Genomic DNA, 18,175 nt, shown 5'->3' with positions numbered 1-18,175 from the left:
TAGTTTCAAAGATTAAAGAGCTGCCCACGGATTAAAGTCTTATGGTCTGATTAATTTTATTCTAACCTGGTGGTGTTGTCCTTAAGGATTTCAGACTAGTTCACAGAAGTTGCTTCCTCAGTGATTTGCATTGATTGGTCTTTTGAATTGGGTGATCTTATGTGCATGATCACTTATAGCAGCTTTCCCCCTTGATGCTTTTCAGACACATGTGATGTGCGCTGTGCTCGGAAAAAGACTGAAAAAAGGTTCCATAAAACCATTCGAACCTTACGGAAGACAGTCAGCAGGGACCAGTTCCGCATTCGCGTGTCTGACATGGACCATGAAGTGGCCAGAAAGCCTCTCAAGCTATCAGAGATGCAGCAGTCTTGTGGTGTAGGACAGATGCATGTGGGTAACAGATGTGGTAAGTAAATTTAAATTAGGAACACACCGTCATGTGTGTTTTACTGTTTTACTTGGTGGGGATTGTGGGATGCTTTTCCAGGAAAGAGGAGGGCTGTATGTGAAGAAGTAGGTGTTGCTGTTTGTGCTACTGAGATGTGCCTCTCTCTGTATTTATTGTTGGCAATTGCTATGTTACAGAGTAGAATAAAGGCTCGGTGCATTGCATTTGTTACAGTTGATCCACAGCCTACAGAGTGAGCTTGACATCACCAGTGTTATTTTTAAGACTATGTTTAATAGCCAGTGTAACACTCTGTTTCTGAACTTAAGAACATTCCATCTCTCTCTTGTTCCAAAGAAAAGGCTGAGCAGAATCTTTGCTGATTAAGCTCCGAGTCCCAAAGAATCTTCATGACAGAGTTATAAATTCATGGAGAATAGGGATTTTATAGGCCAGTACTGAGAAAAATCTTAATTATCATGGGACTGGAGGGCACCACCATAATACAACCCATAATAAATGTGTCCAAAGCACAAAAGTTAAGGAGAACAGAGGTCAGATATCTTAACAGGGCCTAACAACCATTCCAGTTAATTCAGGCTGCATAGGGTAGGCAGCATTTAGGTGGTTTTGTGAATCAGTAAGCCTTTAAAATGCTCGCTGAATTGCTGCCACAGTTTGCTCTGGATATCTTAACAAGTACTGCTGTGAGCAGTGGAACTAGTAGGATATTATTTCCTGTGAGTCTCATGCCTTATTATTCAGTTTGCTCGTACCTAAAAAGCTGCAATCACTAAATGAGTCTGCCTTTCTTCAGCTGAAGTGTTCAGATCATATCCTTGTGTAGGTTTGCTCTGATCAAACAGGAGATGGAACTTATATCACAGTCTTTTACTTGCAAGGATACCAAGAAGGCATCCTCCACTTGCATGTTCCCCACTCATTTACAGTAGACATACAGAAACTTAGTATTTTTGAAACATCTCTGCATCGTCTGTCAAATTGCTGGAAGTTGGACAGAAAGTTCACTAGTTGCTGAGGAGACATAAAAATATACAGCAGAGGCAGTGTTGTTACTTTCTCCTCATTTCCTTAGAAAAAGCTGGTTGTCCCAGTGTATATGGTAAAGGCAGTACTGGGTGGTGGTTGCTGCTTTGACTGCCAATCAGAAGAAGCTAAGAAATAGACAAGGGAGAAGAGAATGGAGTGGGAACAGTGTGCTAGCTCAGGGATGTGTATGGGAAAGTCAGGGTATTTTGTTTTGATCCGATTGTTTTACAGAGCTGTTCGGAACTTCTGGACAGGATTGGGGCCCTGCTTATCTAGACATGCTAATGATTCTGGGGAGAAAGTGACTCCAAAGAAAGAGATAGCAGGTCAGCAGATGGATTCACTGCAGGTGGTGGATGGGGTCTCTGGACTGGCAGAAAACTTGGGCAAAGGGATTTTGCTCAGTCTGACCAGAAAAAACAGGAAGCAGTGAGGGAACAAAGTCTAGGGACTTACAGGCCTTCTGTGATGCAGATAGTAAGTGAAGTGCAGGTTTCAGTTCATTGTTTTCAAATACATTTTTTAAAAACAAAATACTTGCAGTATTGTTAGGTTAGGTACAGTTTTCTTGATTCAGTCTTGTACTGATCCTCTTCGTGTGGTAAACTTCTCCTGGCACAGCACTGTGTGTTGTATCTGAACAGCCTTAGAGGGAAAGTCCAGCTCCTGCTCTGACAGCTTTTGTCTTGGGTAACTGACCTGCAGTTCCATCAGTAAGCCAAACTTCATTTGGTTTCACATTTTGGGTGAGGTAGTACCTTTGCTGATTTTCCTCTCTTAACTCCTACTTTCCGCAGTGGGGCACAGAACGGAATAGAAGCTCCAGAAATGCATCAGGAACAGATTAGATGTGATTTCCAAGCTATTTCACCATTCTTAATATGCTGAATGGTTACATGTGTTTGTCTGCTGTTCTGCAAACAGCTGTTGAGGGAATTCACTGCTGATTCTGATGTGTAGTGCATTTTATTTCAAGTTTGCTGTTTAAGATACTGTTCTGTTTGGGATTTTTTGATACTTTAGAGGTTCAAGTGTTGCATTTGTCTGCCTTGTTATGTGTGAGCTCTGTATCAATGAGTAAGGATATTTGGCATTGGCTCGTGTTGATTAATTCCTTCATGGAACTGTGAATGGCTTCCAAGGAGCAATGAGCAGTAGTTCTGTACTAGTGTATATAATACGAAATGCATACAACAAAATGGAGCCTTCATCAACCTTCCCAGAGAACTGGATTCTCATAGCAGGAGTGTGATCTTTACATACTGAAGTAAATCTTATGGTAAAAAACCATGCATATTTGAATGACAGTGCTTCAAGACTGGATGAACCATCAGAGAATCCTGGATATGCTACATGATTGTTCGAGAGGAGATATGTCTTGAGGAGAATGCAGTTTCATTCACTAATCTGGCTACAAGTATTCATTCTCCAATATGAGCTAGACTTTAGACAAATTTAACAGCCAAAGCTGCTTTTCAATTGCTTAAAACGCTTATCATACCTTGATCACATCTCATGGAGTTGAAAGTACACCTTGCCTGTTCCATTTGGTAATTTTTGTGTTGGATACATGAATTCTTTAAGAGATAGAAGGAGGCAATGAAAAGTACCATTCCCTGAAATTGCTGCGTAAAAGGACATGTGAGCGTGCCGTTGCTGCATGGTAGTCGCAAGTGGATTCATCCAAAGAGCTGTCACTTCAGAGAACAAGCAGCATGAGCAGCACTGGTATAGGCACTGCTCTGATGTAAATCCTGCACAACTTTATCTTGTGTGGGAGGTATTGATGCATTTCATTGCCCGGCATACAGCAATTTTGTTCCTTTAGTTTAGAGGATGCAAATAAAATATTAACATTTTGTACAAAATGATGAACAACCTATCAAAGTTTAGATGTGGTATGATACTGGCATCATAAAAGTATGAGAGAGATATTTAAAGAGAAAAGCAAAGTGCTGCCTGCCTTTGCCTTTGTTAAAATTAATAGTTGTGTCACGTAACAGAGAACTGTATGTTGTTTGTTTTGGTTTTTTTTTTACAATTTTATAAAAATCTGACAAGAAGAAATGAATTATCAAATAGGAGAAAGGTTGCTATTTTTCTGCTAGCCTAGCTGCTCTGACAGTCGTAGATTTAAGACATAAATCCTTAAGATGTGTAACCATCTCGTGTGACCTAAATTTGTGAACAGCTAAAACACAATAACTTAAGGGATGCTGCTTCAGAGTCAATTTGCATCAGTTGTTAGTGATTTTCCTTATAAAGTCAAGGTATCGTTCTTAAGAAACTGGTGAATGGGTGGATCATGACCTCCTTTATGACCTCCTTCTCAGCCACTGAGATACTATAGCATTTTTCTAGAAGAGCCAGTGCTCAAAGGCTAATGCATTGAAAGAGGTGAAGAGCCTTTAAATGTCTTTGTAACTGTTAATCCTGGTTCCCTGTGGGCCTTTCTCTTCCCCTTCCACCATCCACCGTCACCACCCCCAGCAGTCTTATCTTGTTTTTGCATCAAAAAAGCTTTCACTTTATTTTTTTCTTTAAACAGCTGCATGAGTCTCAAGACTGAGTTTTTAATGGGTATTGAAGACAAACAAAGGCAGTGGCTGCAGAAATGAAGTTTACTAAAGGCAATTGGTTCTTTTGTTCATTTGGAGAAAAACAATCAGGAATTTTGTAAAAAGAGCAAAGCCAGCCAGTAGAATTCTGGTTTAATGTCATTATTTGCAAATCTTCAGCTGTTGTTTCGACTGGGTATTTCCCATGTGTCAGGTGGGACCATGCAGTTTCTAGTTTTGTGAAATGAAGCGCATGAACTTTTTTGGTTTAATTTAAACAAATGACAGGAAAAGTTTGAACTCTTAGAGGTGTTTCTTGGTTTTTTTTTTGTTTTATTGTCGTTATTTTTAGTTGGTTTAGGTGGAGTTTTTTTAAAGGGTACTCATTTGTGTTATCCTAATTTCATACACAGTTGTATGGATTTCCATGGGATGATTTCTGTGCTGACATAATGTTACTATAATTGAACCTAACACCAAGTCTGTTTGTTATGCTAAATTGGGCCCTGGTGAGTGCTCTGAGCTTCTAAACAGGCTTTCCTCATTAGCCCTGCTCTGTGCTCCAGTAGAGTTAGATAAGTAGCCTGTGTTTGGAACATTTGTAGGTGGAAGATGGGGAGGAACTGGGAGCAGTTTGCAGGGAATGTGTTTGTGGATTATCTGAACGCTTGTACTGCTTTGAAAAGCTTGGTTTGGCGTAGTCATGTGAAGAAACAGATATATGTAGAAGCTTGAGGCATTAAAGCTTGGGCATTACTTGAAGTTCTTTTAATACTTGCATTGAATAATGAGTATTCGTTAGACTGTAAATAGCCAAATCTGTATGTGGATGTATTAACCTTTTGTCTCATGTGCACATAAGATCTATTAAGTCTTGAAGTGTCTGGTGCATCTCAGAAGTCATAGTGGGGAAAATACAGGGTTATGCATTTTTCTAGATAGTGCAGTATTTAGAACTTAATTTTCCTAGTCTTCATGTTTGACATACTATATAAACTTAATCCAGAGTTACCTGCTTTTTTCAAGTCTCATTGATTTCAAATTGAGCATGGATGCCCAACACCCTTGAGAATAAGGTTCATTATTGTGTATAGTAACATCAGATATGAATATATGTGGAGTACCCTCATAGGCCTATCCATCTAGGCCTAGTTTCTCCTGTTCTAGGAGGCATACCACGTGTGCTGCTTCATAAACCAGTGCCCTTCATTGTAAAAGCAACTAGTCTTCCCCTTGCCCGCTCTGTCTTGGAAGGCCAGCCCACATGCTGGGGCACTGATAATGATGTGAAGTGATTTCTGAGCAGAGAGTGGCCAGCGAGGGTGGTGGTGTCCTGTGAAACCTAACCCCGTGGACACACAGAACAAGCACATTGCTTGTCCAGATGGACTCCTCTGTCAGTCTGGTTTGTCTCCAGCAAGATGCTGTTGCCCAAACAGATATTCTTATTTTTAAGCACTAGTTTGTACTGAAAGAGTTAGGTAGTCATTACATGGCTTTCTCTCCTTGTTGGGTCAGCCTGTCCTCTGTCCTCCCACTTGATCCTTTTCTCTCTGCAAGCTAGTTCACAACTGTAACCACCACACTGTACACAGCTTTTTTTTCAGGCGCAGTCTGTTGCAGTGGTGATAGGTAATTGGACTTTTTTTTTTTTTTAGTTTTTTTTCCTGTTGTTGCCACCTTTTAGGAACATCAAAATGAAATACTTGAACAGATTCACTCAGATCAAATGGAATTTTTTTTTTTTTAAGCTCAGTTCCTGATTGATTTTACAGAGTTCCTGCCTTTCACTGTCACAGCCCTGTGTTTCTTCCTTCAGCGCTGTCACAGGCATAGCCTAGCAATCCTGCTGACCTGCTGCAATGCATCCCTGGGGCAGCCAGGGCAAGTGGAAGACAGGAGGGAAACAGGGCCTGAAGCAGTTGTAGTGTAGCTCCAGTGCAGCTTAGTGGACCTCAAATTAACACTGAGCGAAGTTGAAACAAAATGTCAGCTGTCTTTCAGTATGCTGAAACTGACAAATCGCACGAGTCCTGACAGTTGATTAACTCTAATACTTGTGTAAATGTAGTCTTTGTATCACCTTGTACTTCACCTTGTAGTTCAGCTGCTGACCACCTGATTTGGCTTTGAACCCACAGACAGAAAATGTTAGTGTCCTGGTATTTTTTTCTTGTTGCTAGCTAGCTGAAGTGTGGGAATGTACTATCATGGGGAGTGAGGAAGTAATGTTTTATGCCCTAATAAAACTTAACAGGATGAGGGAGGACTAATAACTTGTGACTCTTCACCCAGTCCTCAGAATCCTGGAAACCAAAAATTAGCTAGAGCTCACAGTGTGTCTCAATGTGAGGGTAAGGCACAGAAACAGACCATTTGATGCGTCTGCCCCATCTTTCTCTTGGTCTCAGAATTCAGTTGTGCAATGCATCTAAGAACCCCCATGTTGAGAATCTCAGTGATGTCTGAGGAGATCTTTTAAAGTTTACTTCCTCAATAAAAATTTTTAAAACTTAAGGACTTTGCTAAATATTCTTGGAAGATTTAAATTAACTCAGTTTTATTCCACAGGATTAACTCAGTTTTATTGCACAGGGAGCTGTACAGTTTTACAACATATGATTTCAACGCAAGTAAGGTGCAGATGATAAAGTTGTCAAGAGAGATCCAATGGGATAAGTTCTCAAATGTACCATTTCCACATAACTGATGGGTTTGATTCCTGCTTGGGACAGGTTTCCTTTGAGCTATGTTAACTGACCTACTGTTATGGTGGACTCTGAGCAAGTTCAGGAAACCTGAAGTACAGTTTTAAAGTTGAATTTGTATGGTTTTACATGTGTCAATGTAAAGTAGCACAAAAACAAAACAAAGACACCTCACCCCCCCCCCAGTGCAGAAAAAAACAAATCACCCCAAACTTGACATGTGATTAAAATGAAGGGAAAAAAGACAGGTTAAGGGGAAAGAGCAGGTAGTCTCCAGTGAGGCAGCTCAGAGCATTGATTTCTCATAGAACCATAGAGTTTTTTGAGGGAAGGAGATTTGCAGCAGTCTTGCCATTGCTTCTGGGTTTCTGAAGTCAGTAGCCACTTTTCAAAATCACCTTTACTAACCTTGATTGTCTTTCCTTGTCACAGAATGGTAAGTAGTGCTCTTTCCTTACCTTATTAGGAGTGCTGCAATGAAAGCCTTAATTCATTCATGTTTGTTGAGTTGCACAAAAAGTACAGAGGTTAGTGTTCTGTAGAAGTGTTTATAAAATGAAAAAAAGGTTTGGAAAGTGTGGAAGCAAATGAATGTGTGTCCTTATGAGAGCAAAAGTGATGTGTGATGGAAAAAGTTAGAACCAAGAGATAAGACTTCCTCAATGGCTTTCCTTGATAAGCTACAGAGCATTGCTTAACCTACTGTATTTTCTTTTTAAGCTAAGAAGGAACACTCGCTATTCCACTCAGTGTATCAGCCATAAACAAAACTCTTAATCATTGATCATGACGGATAGTTAATGCCTTACTTGTTGCTAGTCATATATCCTGAAATTAAGCCAAGGCCAATTTAACTTCCTAACAAAACAGCTATTCACTGAGTGATTTATTTGAGCTATAAACTAAAGCTAACAGTTTATTATTGTAACAGGTCTTTAAAAGGACATAATTTTTCAGCACAGCTGAACAACTGCAGCAGTGTTTTGTGCATTTCCAGAGCAGGGTAATTATTAAATACTGGCACTGAAACCAGTTCTTCTGTGAAAAAGTTTGAAAACCAGAATTTTTCAAAGATATCCATAGATATTGCTGTGCTTGTTAGAGAATATTGAGCTGTGTGTTTAAGTAAAATCAGTCGGATTGAGTTAGTGCTATCTCTGCACCATACAGAATACAGCAATCTGGTGCACAAATAATAATTATCCAAGATCCAGTATCAGAGAAATGGCAAGAATATTTCTACTTTGAAAGTCTGAGGCACGCATAATGTTTAGTTTAGTGAATTTGCACAATTGCTTGTTGCGCTTGTGGTTTTCACACAGTTCAGTAAAACTGAAGTTATGTAGTTATGCGCTTGTGGTTTTCACACAGTTCAGTAACACAGTTATGAAGTATGAATATTCAATAATATTAAGATTAAAATACTTCTAGAAATCTGGAAGCATATTTTTGGCATCTTAGGTTCAGTACTAAATTATTTCATTTGAGAGGAGTCCAAGAGTTCTTTAGCTAGAAAGCGTAGATAACCACTACATAATTGTACTGTACAGATTAACAGAGAGTACTGAACTGTCCAGTGTAGCCTTGCAACAAAATGTGAAATCCATTCTAGTTCACAAAAGAGCTCACCAGCACCAGAGATAATCGGTGTCTGCTTCAGTTTTACAGGGTACGTTGCATGTGTGAAGTTCTATTTGTTGTTAACATTCAGTTCTGAAATCCAGGCTCCCACTTCCCAAGTAAAGAGGACAGCAGTTTCACCATGGGGTTTCAGGTCATTAACATACATTCACCTACAATGTTCAGCTTGAAGCAGCTGTGTTTTTCCTCTTCTAGATCAGTGCTCACCAGGTGAATATTCTCCTGACGGCTTCAAACCCTGTCTCCCATGTCCCCTCGGAACATACCAGCCTGAATCTGGGAGAGTATTTTGCTTTCCCTGCAGAGGAGGTCTAACAACAAGACATAGCAGTGCATCCTTGTTTCAGGACTGTGAGACCAAAGGTAAGGTCAAGATTTATTTTGATGAATTGCGTTGCTCTGAGGCAAAAGTAACTGCTGCTGCTACAAGTGGGGTGTGCAAAGAAGGGTCATTCAAGGATCTCTTCTTTCAGGGGTTTCGTAGTTGGCTGGCCTGGCGTGGCTGCAAGGAAACTTAATAAAGTCTCAATTTTTTTTGTAACTGATTTTTATACAAGACTTGAGAGAGGTTAGGAGATAATGGAAGTTGCTCAGTGAAGTTGATCTGTGAAGAGTCATATAAAGGAACAGCAGGGAGGAAAAATGTCTCTAGAAAAAAGATCAAGACCAGTATGCCTTATTGATGCTTTGCGGTTGAGCACAATAGCAACATGAAAACATGAAGGAGGGCATTGCAGTCCTGCAGCATAAGTAAGAAAATAGTTTCTTAATTTCATAATGAGAAACTGGCTTTAATGGCTTGTGATATACCTAAAAAGCTAGCATTCAGCTTAACCCTGCAGTACCTCAGGCAGTCCTCTAAATTTGATCACAGTGTAGCTGACATGCAATCAGCTCCCAAGGTTTTTCTCACAGGAGTGAAAATCAGGTGGGGATCGTATCTTTAAAAATGAAGAAATTTTGTCAGCATCTTAGTTATTTAAAATACAAAAAGCTGAAAGACAGCTACGAAGTTGTCTTTGAAAATGCTGACAAAAGTATGTGTCCATAGAGAGAGATGAAATGCTAATCAGTGTAATGGCTTGGTCAATGTCTTATCATAATATAGAAGAACATTATTTATATCGGAATCACCTGAAGAAAAAGTGAAATGTGTTAACAGAAAATCTACTGTTGTAGAATAGAAATAAGGGATAGAAATAAGGTCCAGTTGGTAGTGGTTTAGATTAAGGGAGATCTCTGGTGTCAGTTAAGGTATGTTTACTGTTGAGAATTGCAACTGTCATAGTTCAGCCCTGACTGGGACCAGACTACGCAGTCTCTCTCTCACTCCTCCCACCCTCCAAGAGAATAGGGAGAGATAATATAAGAAAAAAGGGTTGAGGTTTGAGATAAGGACAGGGAGAAATCCTTAAAGTTACTGTTGCCGGCAAAACAGACTCCACTTGGGGAAAGCTATTCATTTATTTCTAAAAAAACCAAGCAGGATAATGAGACAGAGAACAAAATAACCTTCCCCCACCCCTCCCTCTTCCCCGAGCAGCACAGCGGGGAAGAGGGAATTGAGGTTACGGTCAGTTCATCACAGGTCATTTTACGCTGCTGCTTCATGGTCGGGGGAAGAGCTCCTCACATTCCTCCCCTGCTCCATCGTGGTGTCCCACCCACGGGCCACAGTCCTTCGTGAAACTGCTCCGGCGTGGGTCATCTCTTCCACGAGGTGCAGTCCCTCCGGAACGGCTGCCCCAGTGGGCCCTCTACGGGCCTCCTTCAGGCATCCGCCTGCCCCATTGTGGGGTCCTCCTTGGGCTGCAGGTGAATCTCTGCTCCTCCGTGGACCTCCATGGGCTGCAGGGAGACAACCTGCTTCACCATGGTCATCACCACAGGCTGCAGGGGAATTCTGGCCAGGAGCTGCATTACTCCTCCCCCTCCTTCTTCTCTGACCTTGACGTCTGCAACCCTTCAAGAAATTCTTCACAAAAGAGAGGCAGACGCCTCTCAGGTTCTCTTCACATCTCATCTCCTCTCAGCTCTCTGCAGCCGGGCTGGGCCAAGTCGGGCCCAGACGGCCGCCCGGCGGGAAGCCAGAGGGTGAGGCCTGCAAGGCCCACAAGGCTCGTGCCTCCCCCTTTCTGCCCCTGCTCAGTGTCTTCACATCTCCTCTTATTTTTTTTTTTCTGTTTTTGCCCTTCTTAAACACATTATCACAGAGATGTTATCAGGGAACATTCTGCTACCAATTAGCTCAGCCCTGGCCAGCAGCGGGTCCACCCTAGGCCCGGCTGAGTCCACTGAACAAAGGGGAAAAAACTTCTAGCAGCTTCTTACAGAAGCTACTACCGTAGCCCCCCCCTCACTAAATAAAACCAGAACAGCAACATAATAGATGAATTTTGCAGTATGGCTGAAAAAATAATATTACTGGTGATAATGTGATAGCTAATAGATTTCTTCAGTGAAGAATCACTGAATCCACAAATACTGTTGTTTCATACTTCATTTTGCAAAGTTAAAGCACTAAAAAAAACTACGTTAAAAACCTTGGATCAAGATAAAAGTAACTGATTTCAGTTTTATTTAACATAAACAAAAACAGGTCTGTAAGTAAGGTTCGGTTTTCAAATTAGAGTGAAGATTAAAGGAGTTTTTTGTATTAACTGGAATGAAAAGCTCAGGGATTTGCGTGTGGAAAAGGCCACATGAGACATGGAATCACAGATGCAAGAACGATTTGGAACTTGTATCTGGATTTGGACTGGGGAGTGGAGCGTGTAGGGAAGGACTCCAGGTTGAGCTAGCTTACAAAGCTCAACAAAACTAGAGTTATTTTGGAGTAAGCAGAGCTTAAAAGGAATAGAAGAAAAGGAACTGTGCAGCACAGAAAACTACAGTTGAAAGGCAAGGTACTAAATTATTTTGATGTTGAGCTGAGAGGTAAACTTGCCAAATGAGGTAAAAGGAATAGGAAAGGATATTATTTTATGTTTTTTTTTAGTCCTACAAAGAAAAAGGGCAAGGAAAAAGAAGCAACATGGTGATGGAGTTAAGAGCAAAGATAATATATGGCTGATACTCTTAACTACTTTCTGTCAGGTTTCAGTACAGATGATGATGGATATAGATGCAGAATAGCTAAGCAAAATCAAATGAAAAGTAGTATACTAGAGATGTAAGCAAAGGTGTTTGGGGTCCTGTATTCTCAGATAGCAATGAGAGAGGAAAATCTTCCTGTCCGCATGCAGGAAACTAGAAAAAAGTTGCAAGTCTGCTAGAAAATATTTTTCTCCTGTGTCTTTCTATCTCATGTCTAGAACTTCCATGAAATCTGTTATGTTTATAAAAGAGTTGATATGTAAGAATGAGGTCTCGCTTTGGTGATGCAGGAGGTAGTCTCAGCAAGCACTGAGGGCTGTAGTTTATGTTTCTAGCTAATATGATGATTTGCATGACATGATGAAACAAAGTAGCAGCAGATCTAGTGGAGGTCGCTATACCCCAGTCATGGCCTGTTGTTGCAAGACGACAGTGTGTGATCATGAGAGAAGGCAATATACCAGTTTAGTTACTAATATTGATACAATGTGCCACTTGTAGAGAGCCAAAGTCTTTCACATCTGCTTGGGGTGAGCTGATCATAGGGGTATATTGGATGCAGCAGCAGTGCATATGCTGCTTGGCATAAGCTGACAAGAAAGAAAGATTTAGTTACTGTTTCCACATACAGTTCATCTTCCAAGTCAAAGGTCAGCAGCTAGACCATTTGGTAACACACTGTTCTACTTGGTGTCCTGCTTACAAAATCATGGTGGTTATACTCCTCCATATCTTTTATTATTGCTTCTACACTGAACTGCTCTATAGTGTGTTGCCTTTGGGACTTTTGAACTTGCATAAAGTGACTTGATAAATTAAAATATGTTCAATTACCTCTACTTTATTCCTCTCATAGTTTATGAATATGGCATTTCAGTTATTGAAACTATACTAGGCTCTATAAAAATGCATAAAATCATATTCTGATGTGCTACTGCCACTTTTTAAAACATGCTGCATATTTAATTACTCTCCAGTTCAGTGTTCATCTGGCCATTTTTATAATACCACAATTCATCGTTGTGTTCGCTGCACAGTTGGGACATACCAGCCTGAGTTTGGACAAAATTACTGCATTTCATGCCCTGGAAACACTACTACTGATTTTGATGGGTCAACAAATATAACACAGTGCAAAAGTAAGTATAGCAAGATTTACAAATAAAAAGACAGGATCATTAATATTTAGAGTGGCCTTAAAGGCAAAATTTAGCTTTGCTCCAGGGAGCTTGGCGAGAAGGCAGTGCTGTTGCTCCTCTTTGCTGCCTGTCTGCATCTTATGCCACATGACATACTGAGGTCCACAAGAGACCACTTCTGTAGACTGGTTCCATCATTCTTCTTAAGGTAAGTTATGATTATGTCTTGTCAATTGGTGCTGGATCATGCTGGGTCTTGCTATTAAATTTTTTATCCCGTGATATAGGAGACAGAGTTTATATTCATAGAATCATAGAATCGTATAATAGTTAGGGTTGGAAGGGACCTTTAAAGGTCATCTAGTTCAACGCCCCCGCAAGAAGCAGGGACATCTTCAACTAGATCACATTGCTTAGAGCTGTATTCACTTTTCTGAGCATTCTGATTTGTTTTCCTTCTATTAAAAGGGATGGAAGTTGGCTCACAAAACTTAATAGCTCTAGTGAACATTTCTTCTTAATAACAACCTTTGAAAGAGGCAATTACAAAGAAAGCCACTGCTTTAGATTACGGTAGCTATAGCTTGGGAAGCTGAGGGTGAATTAAAGAGGGAAAATAGAGGGCAGAGAGGTGGCTCCTCAGAAGAACCTCTGGAGACAGTTATATGCACACAGTCATATATACACATACATACATGGAAATACGTTTCTGGGAACTGCATGTTTCAGGCAGCAGTGTGAAGTGAAGCTGACAGAGAACTCTTCCTGCAGCAGATGCAAACAGAAGTTTGTGTGTCTGTCACCCATGTACTGTTTCTAATAGTGACTTTAGAGAGCGATAGTATGACTTCACTTTGCCTGGTCTTACATCCTGTATTACTTTTTCAGATAGGCAGTGTGGAGGTGAACTGGGAGATTACACTGGGTATATTGAATCACCAAACTATCCTGGGGACTATCCTGCAAACACTGAGTGCATTTGGAATATTAACCCACCGCCAAAACGCCGTATTCTGATTGTGGTTCCAGAAATATTTCTACCAATAGAAGATGAATGTGGAGACTACCTAGTGATGCGAAAAAGCTGTAAGTCTGAAGTATCTGCTGAGGCATATGGTATCTATCTCAGTGTGCAACACAGATTTCTTGCATACGTTGCTGTTTACATAAACTAAATGTAGCCTGACTGGCCTCTGCTTAAGAGTAGAAATCTCCTTAAGTAACAAATTGAGAAATCCTATTTGGTAATGCTGCTCAGTAGTTTCAGGTGAAGCAAGGGTGTCAGTGAACTCTGACAGAAATTCTGCTAAGAAGGAGTAGATGGTTCAAGCTAACTAGTCATGAATTATGCTAAGCAATTCTAGCCTTGGTTAGGAAAGAGGAGATGCTTGCTGGTCCCTACAGGTGCCTGATGTGTGATTGAACAGCTTCAGTTTCTAATATAGGCATGTCCTTCAAACAGTACACTGTTTTTTAGGAAAAGGGAAAATATTAGTTGACCAAGAAGTCACTCGATGGCCTACCATCCACTGATGGCCTGCCACATTTTGAGGAGTTTTCTTAACACTAGCAGACATTTCTTGTCATGGTCCTGTAGCCTATTTTATTATTGTTCATTAGTATGAAGCATTGTCAGATAACTGCTTATTGTGTGTTTTCTTTGAAAGCTTCTTCCAGCTCAGTGACGACATACGAAACCTGCCAAACCTACGAGCGCCCTATAGCTTTCACTTCCAGGTCTAAGAAGTTGTGGATCCAGTTCAAGTCAAATGAAGGGAACAGTGCCAAAGGATTCCAAGTTCCTTATGTAACATATGATGGTAAGTGGATGTAAGCAGCTGAGCCTACATGGACTAATGCAGCTGCAGCAGTGCAGAACTCACTCCTTGTGGGCTCCTTGACCTGGCTAAGCAGCAGAGTAACTATGAGACTACTTCCAGTAGCTGTTTTCATTTAAAGCTAGTTTAAGGAATTCTGCGTTGCACTGCAGTTTAAGTGCTACTGTATTTCCAGTCTTCCACTGACCTAAACAAAAAGCTGGGATTTTGGGCTCTGACCTGCAAAATGCAGAGTCCAGTGCCAGAATCTGGGTTTTATGCATTTTTGTGCCTTCATAGTTCTGAGTGGCTTCAGGTGGCAGCAGAGTGCCTCCAGTTAGGAACTAGGCAGAGGCCAAGTGCCTCTGATTTATCATGTTGCTGCTACCATCTGTAATCTAGTACCAGATAGCAAAACATTTATATTGAAAAGAAGCTATAGGAGCAAAAGTTTCACCCTATCCTTGTCAGAGTCACCAGGAGTGAAACTGGAACTGAGGATTTGCACTTCAGCATAAGTGATGTGAAAACAATATGGCATGTTTCTGTTCACACTGGATTAATTGTGAAGGAGTCATCCTTGCTGTGGTCTGCAGAGTTTAATCAACAGTGGATAATTAATTTTTCAGAGGAGACCTTTCCCTTTTGAAGTATTTCAAGTTTTGATTGACCAAGGAGTTTGCATTTTAGGAAAGCTTCCTCTTACCTCTTTTTTTTTTTTTTTTTTCCTTCTTACTTTAGAAAGAAGTCAGGTTGTGGAGATTTACATATAAGTTTCTGCAGTGCAGCTGATTTGAAGCAGGCTACTTGGTTACAGTAAGCACTGCAATCCTAGGTGCACTGTGATTTTCTTTGCTTTTGACAGATTGATGTTGAGCAGCTCAGCAGAGTACACTGTTTTCATAGTAAACGGTATTTGTAGTTCCTTTACGAAAGAGCATTTGGAATATTTTCAGACTGCTAATATGAGAGCCAAGTACTACTGGTTATGTTGAGGGTAGGGCTTACACGTCTAACCAGGGGAGTTACTGAGTGTGTAAGTGAAGTGAATCTGCAAATTACTCTCTTGTGCATTCTCCACAGAGGATTACCAAGAACTAATAGAAGACATTGTTCGGGATGGTAGACTTTATGCATCTAAAAATCATCAAGAAATACTTAAGGTATGGTCCTTCTGCTAAACATGTTGATCTTGATTGCAAATGATACTTTTGTGCCAGTAAGGTTGCCTCCTGCTCTTCATGAGATCTCTTCCTTGGTGCAGTAGACACATACTACTTCAGGGAAGTGGGATAAATCTGCACATCCTGATTTGCAGAGCAATGGATATGAGACCCTTTGCCCCGCAGAAATCTATGGTGAAGATAGCCCTGTGAGCCTCACATAGACTATGTGGGAAGGAATAAGTGGAGCAAACTGAGGGACATGGGATTTAATCTTTTGGAGAAGCAATTGGTGCTGCTACTTGTAGCCTGTAGATTAGCAAGGGCTTTTCCTCCCTGGGCAAAAAAATTCTCTTTGTGGATTTCACTTATCTGATCTTGGTTAGGGGACAGTTTCATGGGCAACTTGAGTGGATGTCATCCCAAGTGAACCTTTCTTTTCCTGGATATCAGATACAGTGTTTGTTTGGTTTGTATTTTGTTTTGTGTTTTTAATTTGCTGTTCTTGGAAGTATGAGGAGGGGAGAAATCCTGGTGCCGCTAGTGAAAAATGTGAAACTCCAGTGACTTCCCTGAATGTCAGCCTTGCTCCACTAGTTTCAGAGCCCCTGAAACATCAGTACTTGAAAAGTAAAATGCCCATAATCTTTTATGAGTTAATCAATCATTAAACTTTCCTTTTTCTAGGACAAGAAACTGATAAAAGCATTGTTTGATGTGTTGGCACATCCACAGAACTACTTCAAGTACACAGCCCAAGAGTCAAGAGAGATGTTCCCAAGATCCTTTATTCGGCTGCTGCGCTCTAAAGTTTCCAGATTTTTGAGGCCATACAAATAGTTGGCACTGTACGTAAAAAACTAACCAGCCCTGGGCACGCACAGAGGAGTTGTGGTACGTGGGGCTGCTTTCTGTGTTTTATACACTGACAGAGAAACTCTAGGGAAGCTTGCCAGCTCCGTTTTGGCAGAGTTTGGCTTTTTCAGCTCATATAAATATTTTGGTGAACAGAATTCTGATTCCTTTCCAGATAATACCTTTTGAGTACTAAAAATACTTCATGGGTCTCTGAATTAGAGAATGCGCGTAATTTCTGTAACTGAATGGTGCCAAGCAGAAGTTTGTAGAGCTCTGCCCTATTGCTTCATCAGTAAATCTAAAATGTAGTGAGGAGAGATAGGCTAAGTAGTATGGTTTGGGATGAACTCTGGGCTGCCATTAATGTATGTTACCACAACAAAGCTGGGTTCATATTTGGTATCGCTGAAAGTGAGAGCAAGATTTATGTGTCTCTTAACTATTGCTGTGAAGAAAATTCAGAGCTAAGATTGAAATAGTTTTAGTCCAAAGCAGTGAGTGCAAGAATTGCAAAAGGTGTAATGTGTAATTTTTCTCCAAACTATATGTTGTATGAGGCATGTGGAGGAATAAGCAAAGGATTGAATATTAGCTTGAATGCTCTGGGTCTGGATTACAGTGTGTTCATGCTGGTTTAAATTAAGTGATACCAGAATAAAACCAGGGTGCCAAACTAATGGAAAACAGACCCTGACCCGCTGGACACTTCCATTTTGGGCTGTTTGCAGAAGTTACAACAGAACAGATTCTGTGCTGAATCCTAGTGCTTTCCCTGTACATAGGCCTCGGACAGCATGAGTCATTGGCTCTTCCAAGTAGTATAAAATTCTGTCCTCTGAGCACCTGCAGTTGAACACACAAGCCCCATTTTAAATGCAGGCTTTGCATAAATTATGCTCTTGTACATCACTGTTTAAACGTGTATAAAGTTCTTATATGAGCCTTAATCCTTATATTCTCCATCTCATCTGACCACCTTGCAATGACCCCATTGAGCAAAGAAGGGCTACTTTCCCTGTCTTGCTGGAGAGAAGTAGATGTACAAAGATATTCCTCAACCAGACTGGCCGCAAAAGGCATCTATGGCAAAACACTGTTAGAGATTCCCAAACTCTGTCCTTTTCCTCAGATTGTGTTTCTTATGTGAGAAGGCTATTCTGAAAGGGCCTGTAGGGAGAACTATGTTGATCAAAATGTTGTGTCCATGCTATTCTGTCCACCGTCACGTTACATCACCTTGCCCAGAGAGGTGATAGATGCCCCATCTCTGGAAACATTAAAGGCCAGGGTGGACAGGGCTCTGAGCAACCTGATTGGGTTAGAGATGTCCCTGCTCTTTGCAGGGAGATTGGACTAGATGACCTTTAACGGTCCCTTCCAACCGTAACAATTCTATGATTCTGTCACTGTCCTCTGGCCATGCAAAGCATTTCCTCAGTGTAATGTACCTTCTGGGCCTTCTGTCTTGAAGGGAGGTGGCCACAATCCCACTCATTTGGAGATGGACTTAAGACCCCTGTCTTTCGGTCACTGGCAGTGGTGCAGCGGGTGCCAAACGTCCTCTGTGTGCCCCCTCAGGAAAGGTACTGAGATTTTGCAGTGTAGCCAGGACAAATGCTCCCTTTCCTTGGGTGTGGAGTCAGTCTCCCTGGATTTCATTGCATTGGTATGTGGTATTTAACTCTTGTATGTGAATAATACCACGTCCAGAGTGTGACAGATGCAACCCTCATCAAGAGCCAGTGTCTGAATCC

The 18,175-nt window shown here is 41.0% G+C and overlaps 1 protein-coding gene across 1 annotated transcript in view; it reads left to right on the top strand.

Moving 5' to 3' along the window:
• Positions 1–16,403, top strand: part of LOC147600599 (signal peptide, CUB and EGF-like domain-containing protein 2) — a 45,342-nt gene extending 28,939 nt beyond the window's left edge. Inside the window, 7 exon segments of the mRNA XM_086748809.1 lie at positions 206–409; positions 8,544–8,711; positions 12,422–12,583; positions 13,472–13,669; positions 14,251–14,403; positions 15,484–15,563; positions 16,251–16,403. Coding sequence (XP_086604935.1) covers positions 206–409; positions 8,544–8,711; positions 12,422–12,583; positions 13,472–13,669; positions 14,251–14,403; positions 15,484–15,563; positions 16,251–16,403 — 1,118 coding nt within the window.
• Positions 16,404–18,175: the final 1,772 nt, after the last annotated feature.

This window comes from Chlamydotis macqueenii, chromosome 5, assembly GCF_036417535.1.
Source record: "Chlamydotis macqueenii isolate bChlMac1 chromosome 5, bChlMac1.mat, whole genome shotgun sequence".
Lineage (NCBI taxonomy): Eukaryota > Metazoa > Chordata > Aves > Otidiformes > Otididae > Chlamydotis > Chlamydotis macqueenii.
Note: the sequence above shows the minus strand (reverse complement) of the source record. Positions and strands in the feature narration are given on the sequence as shown.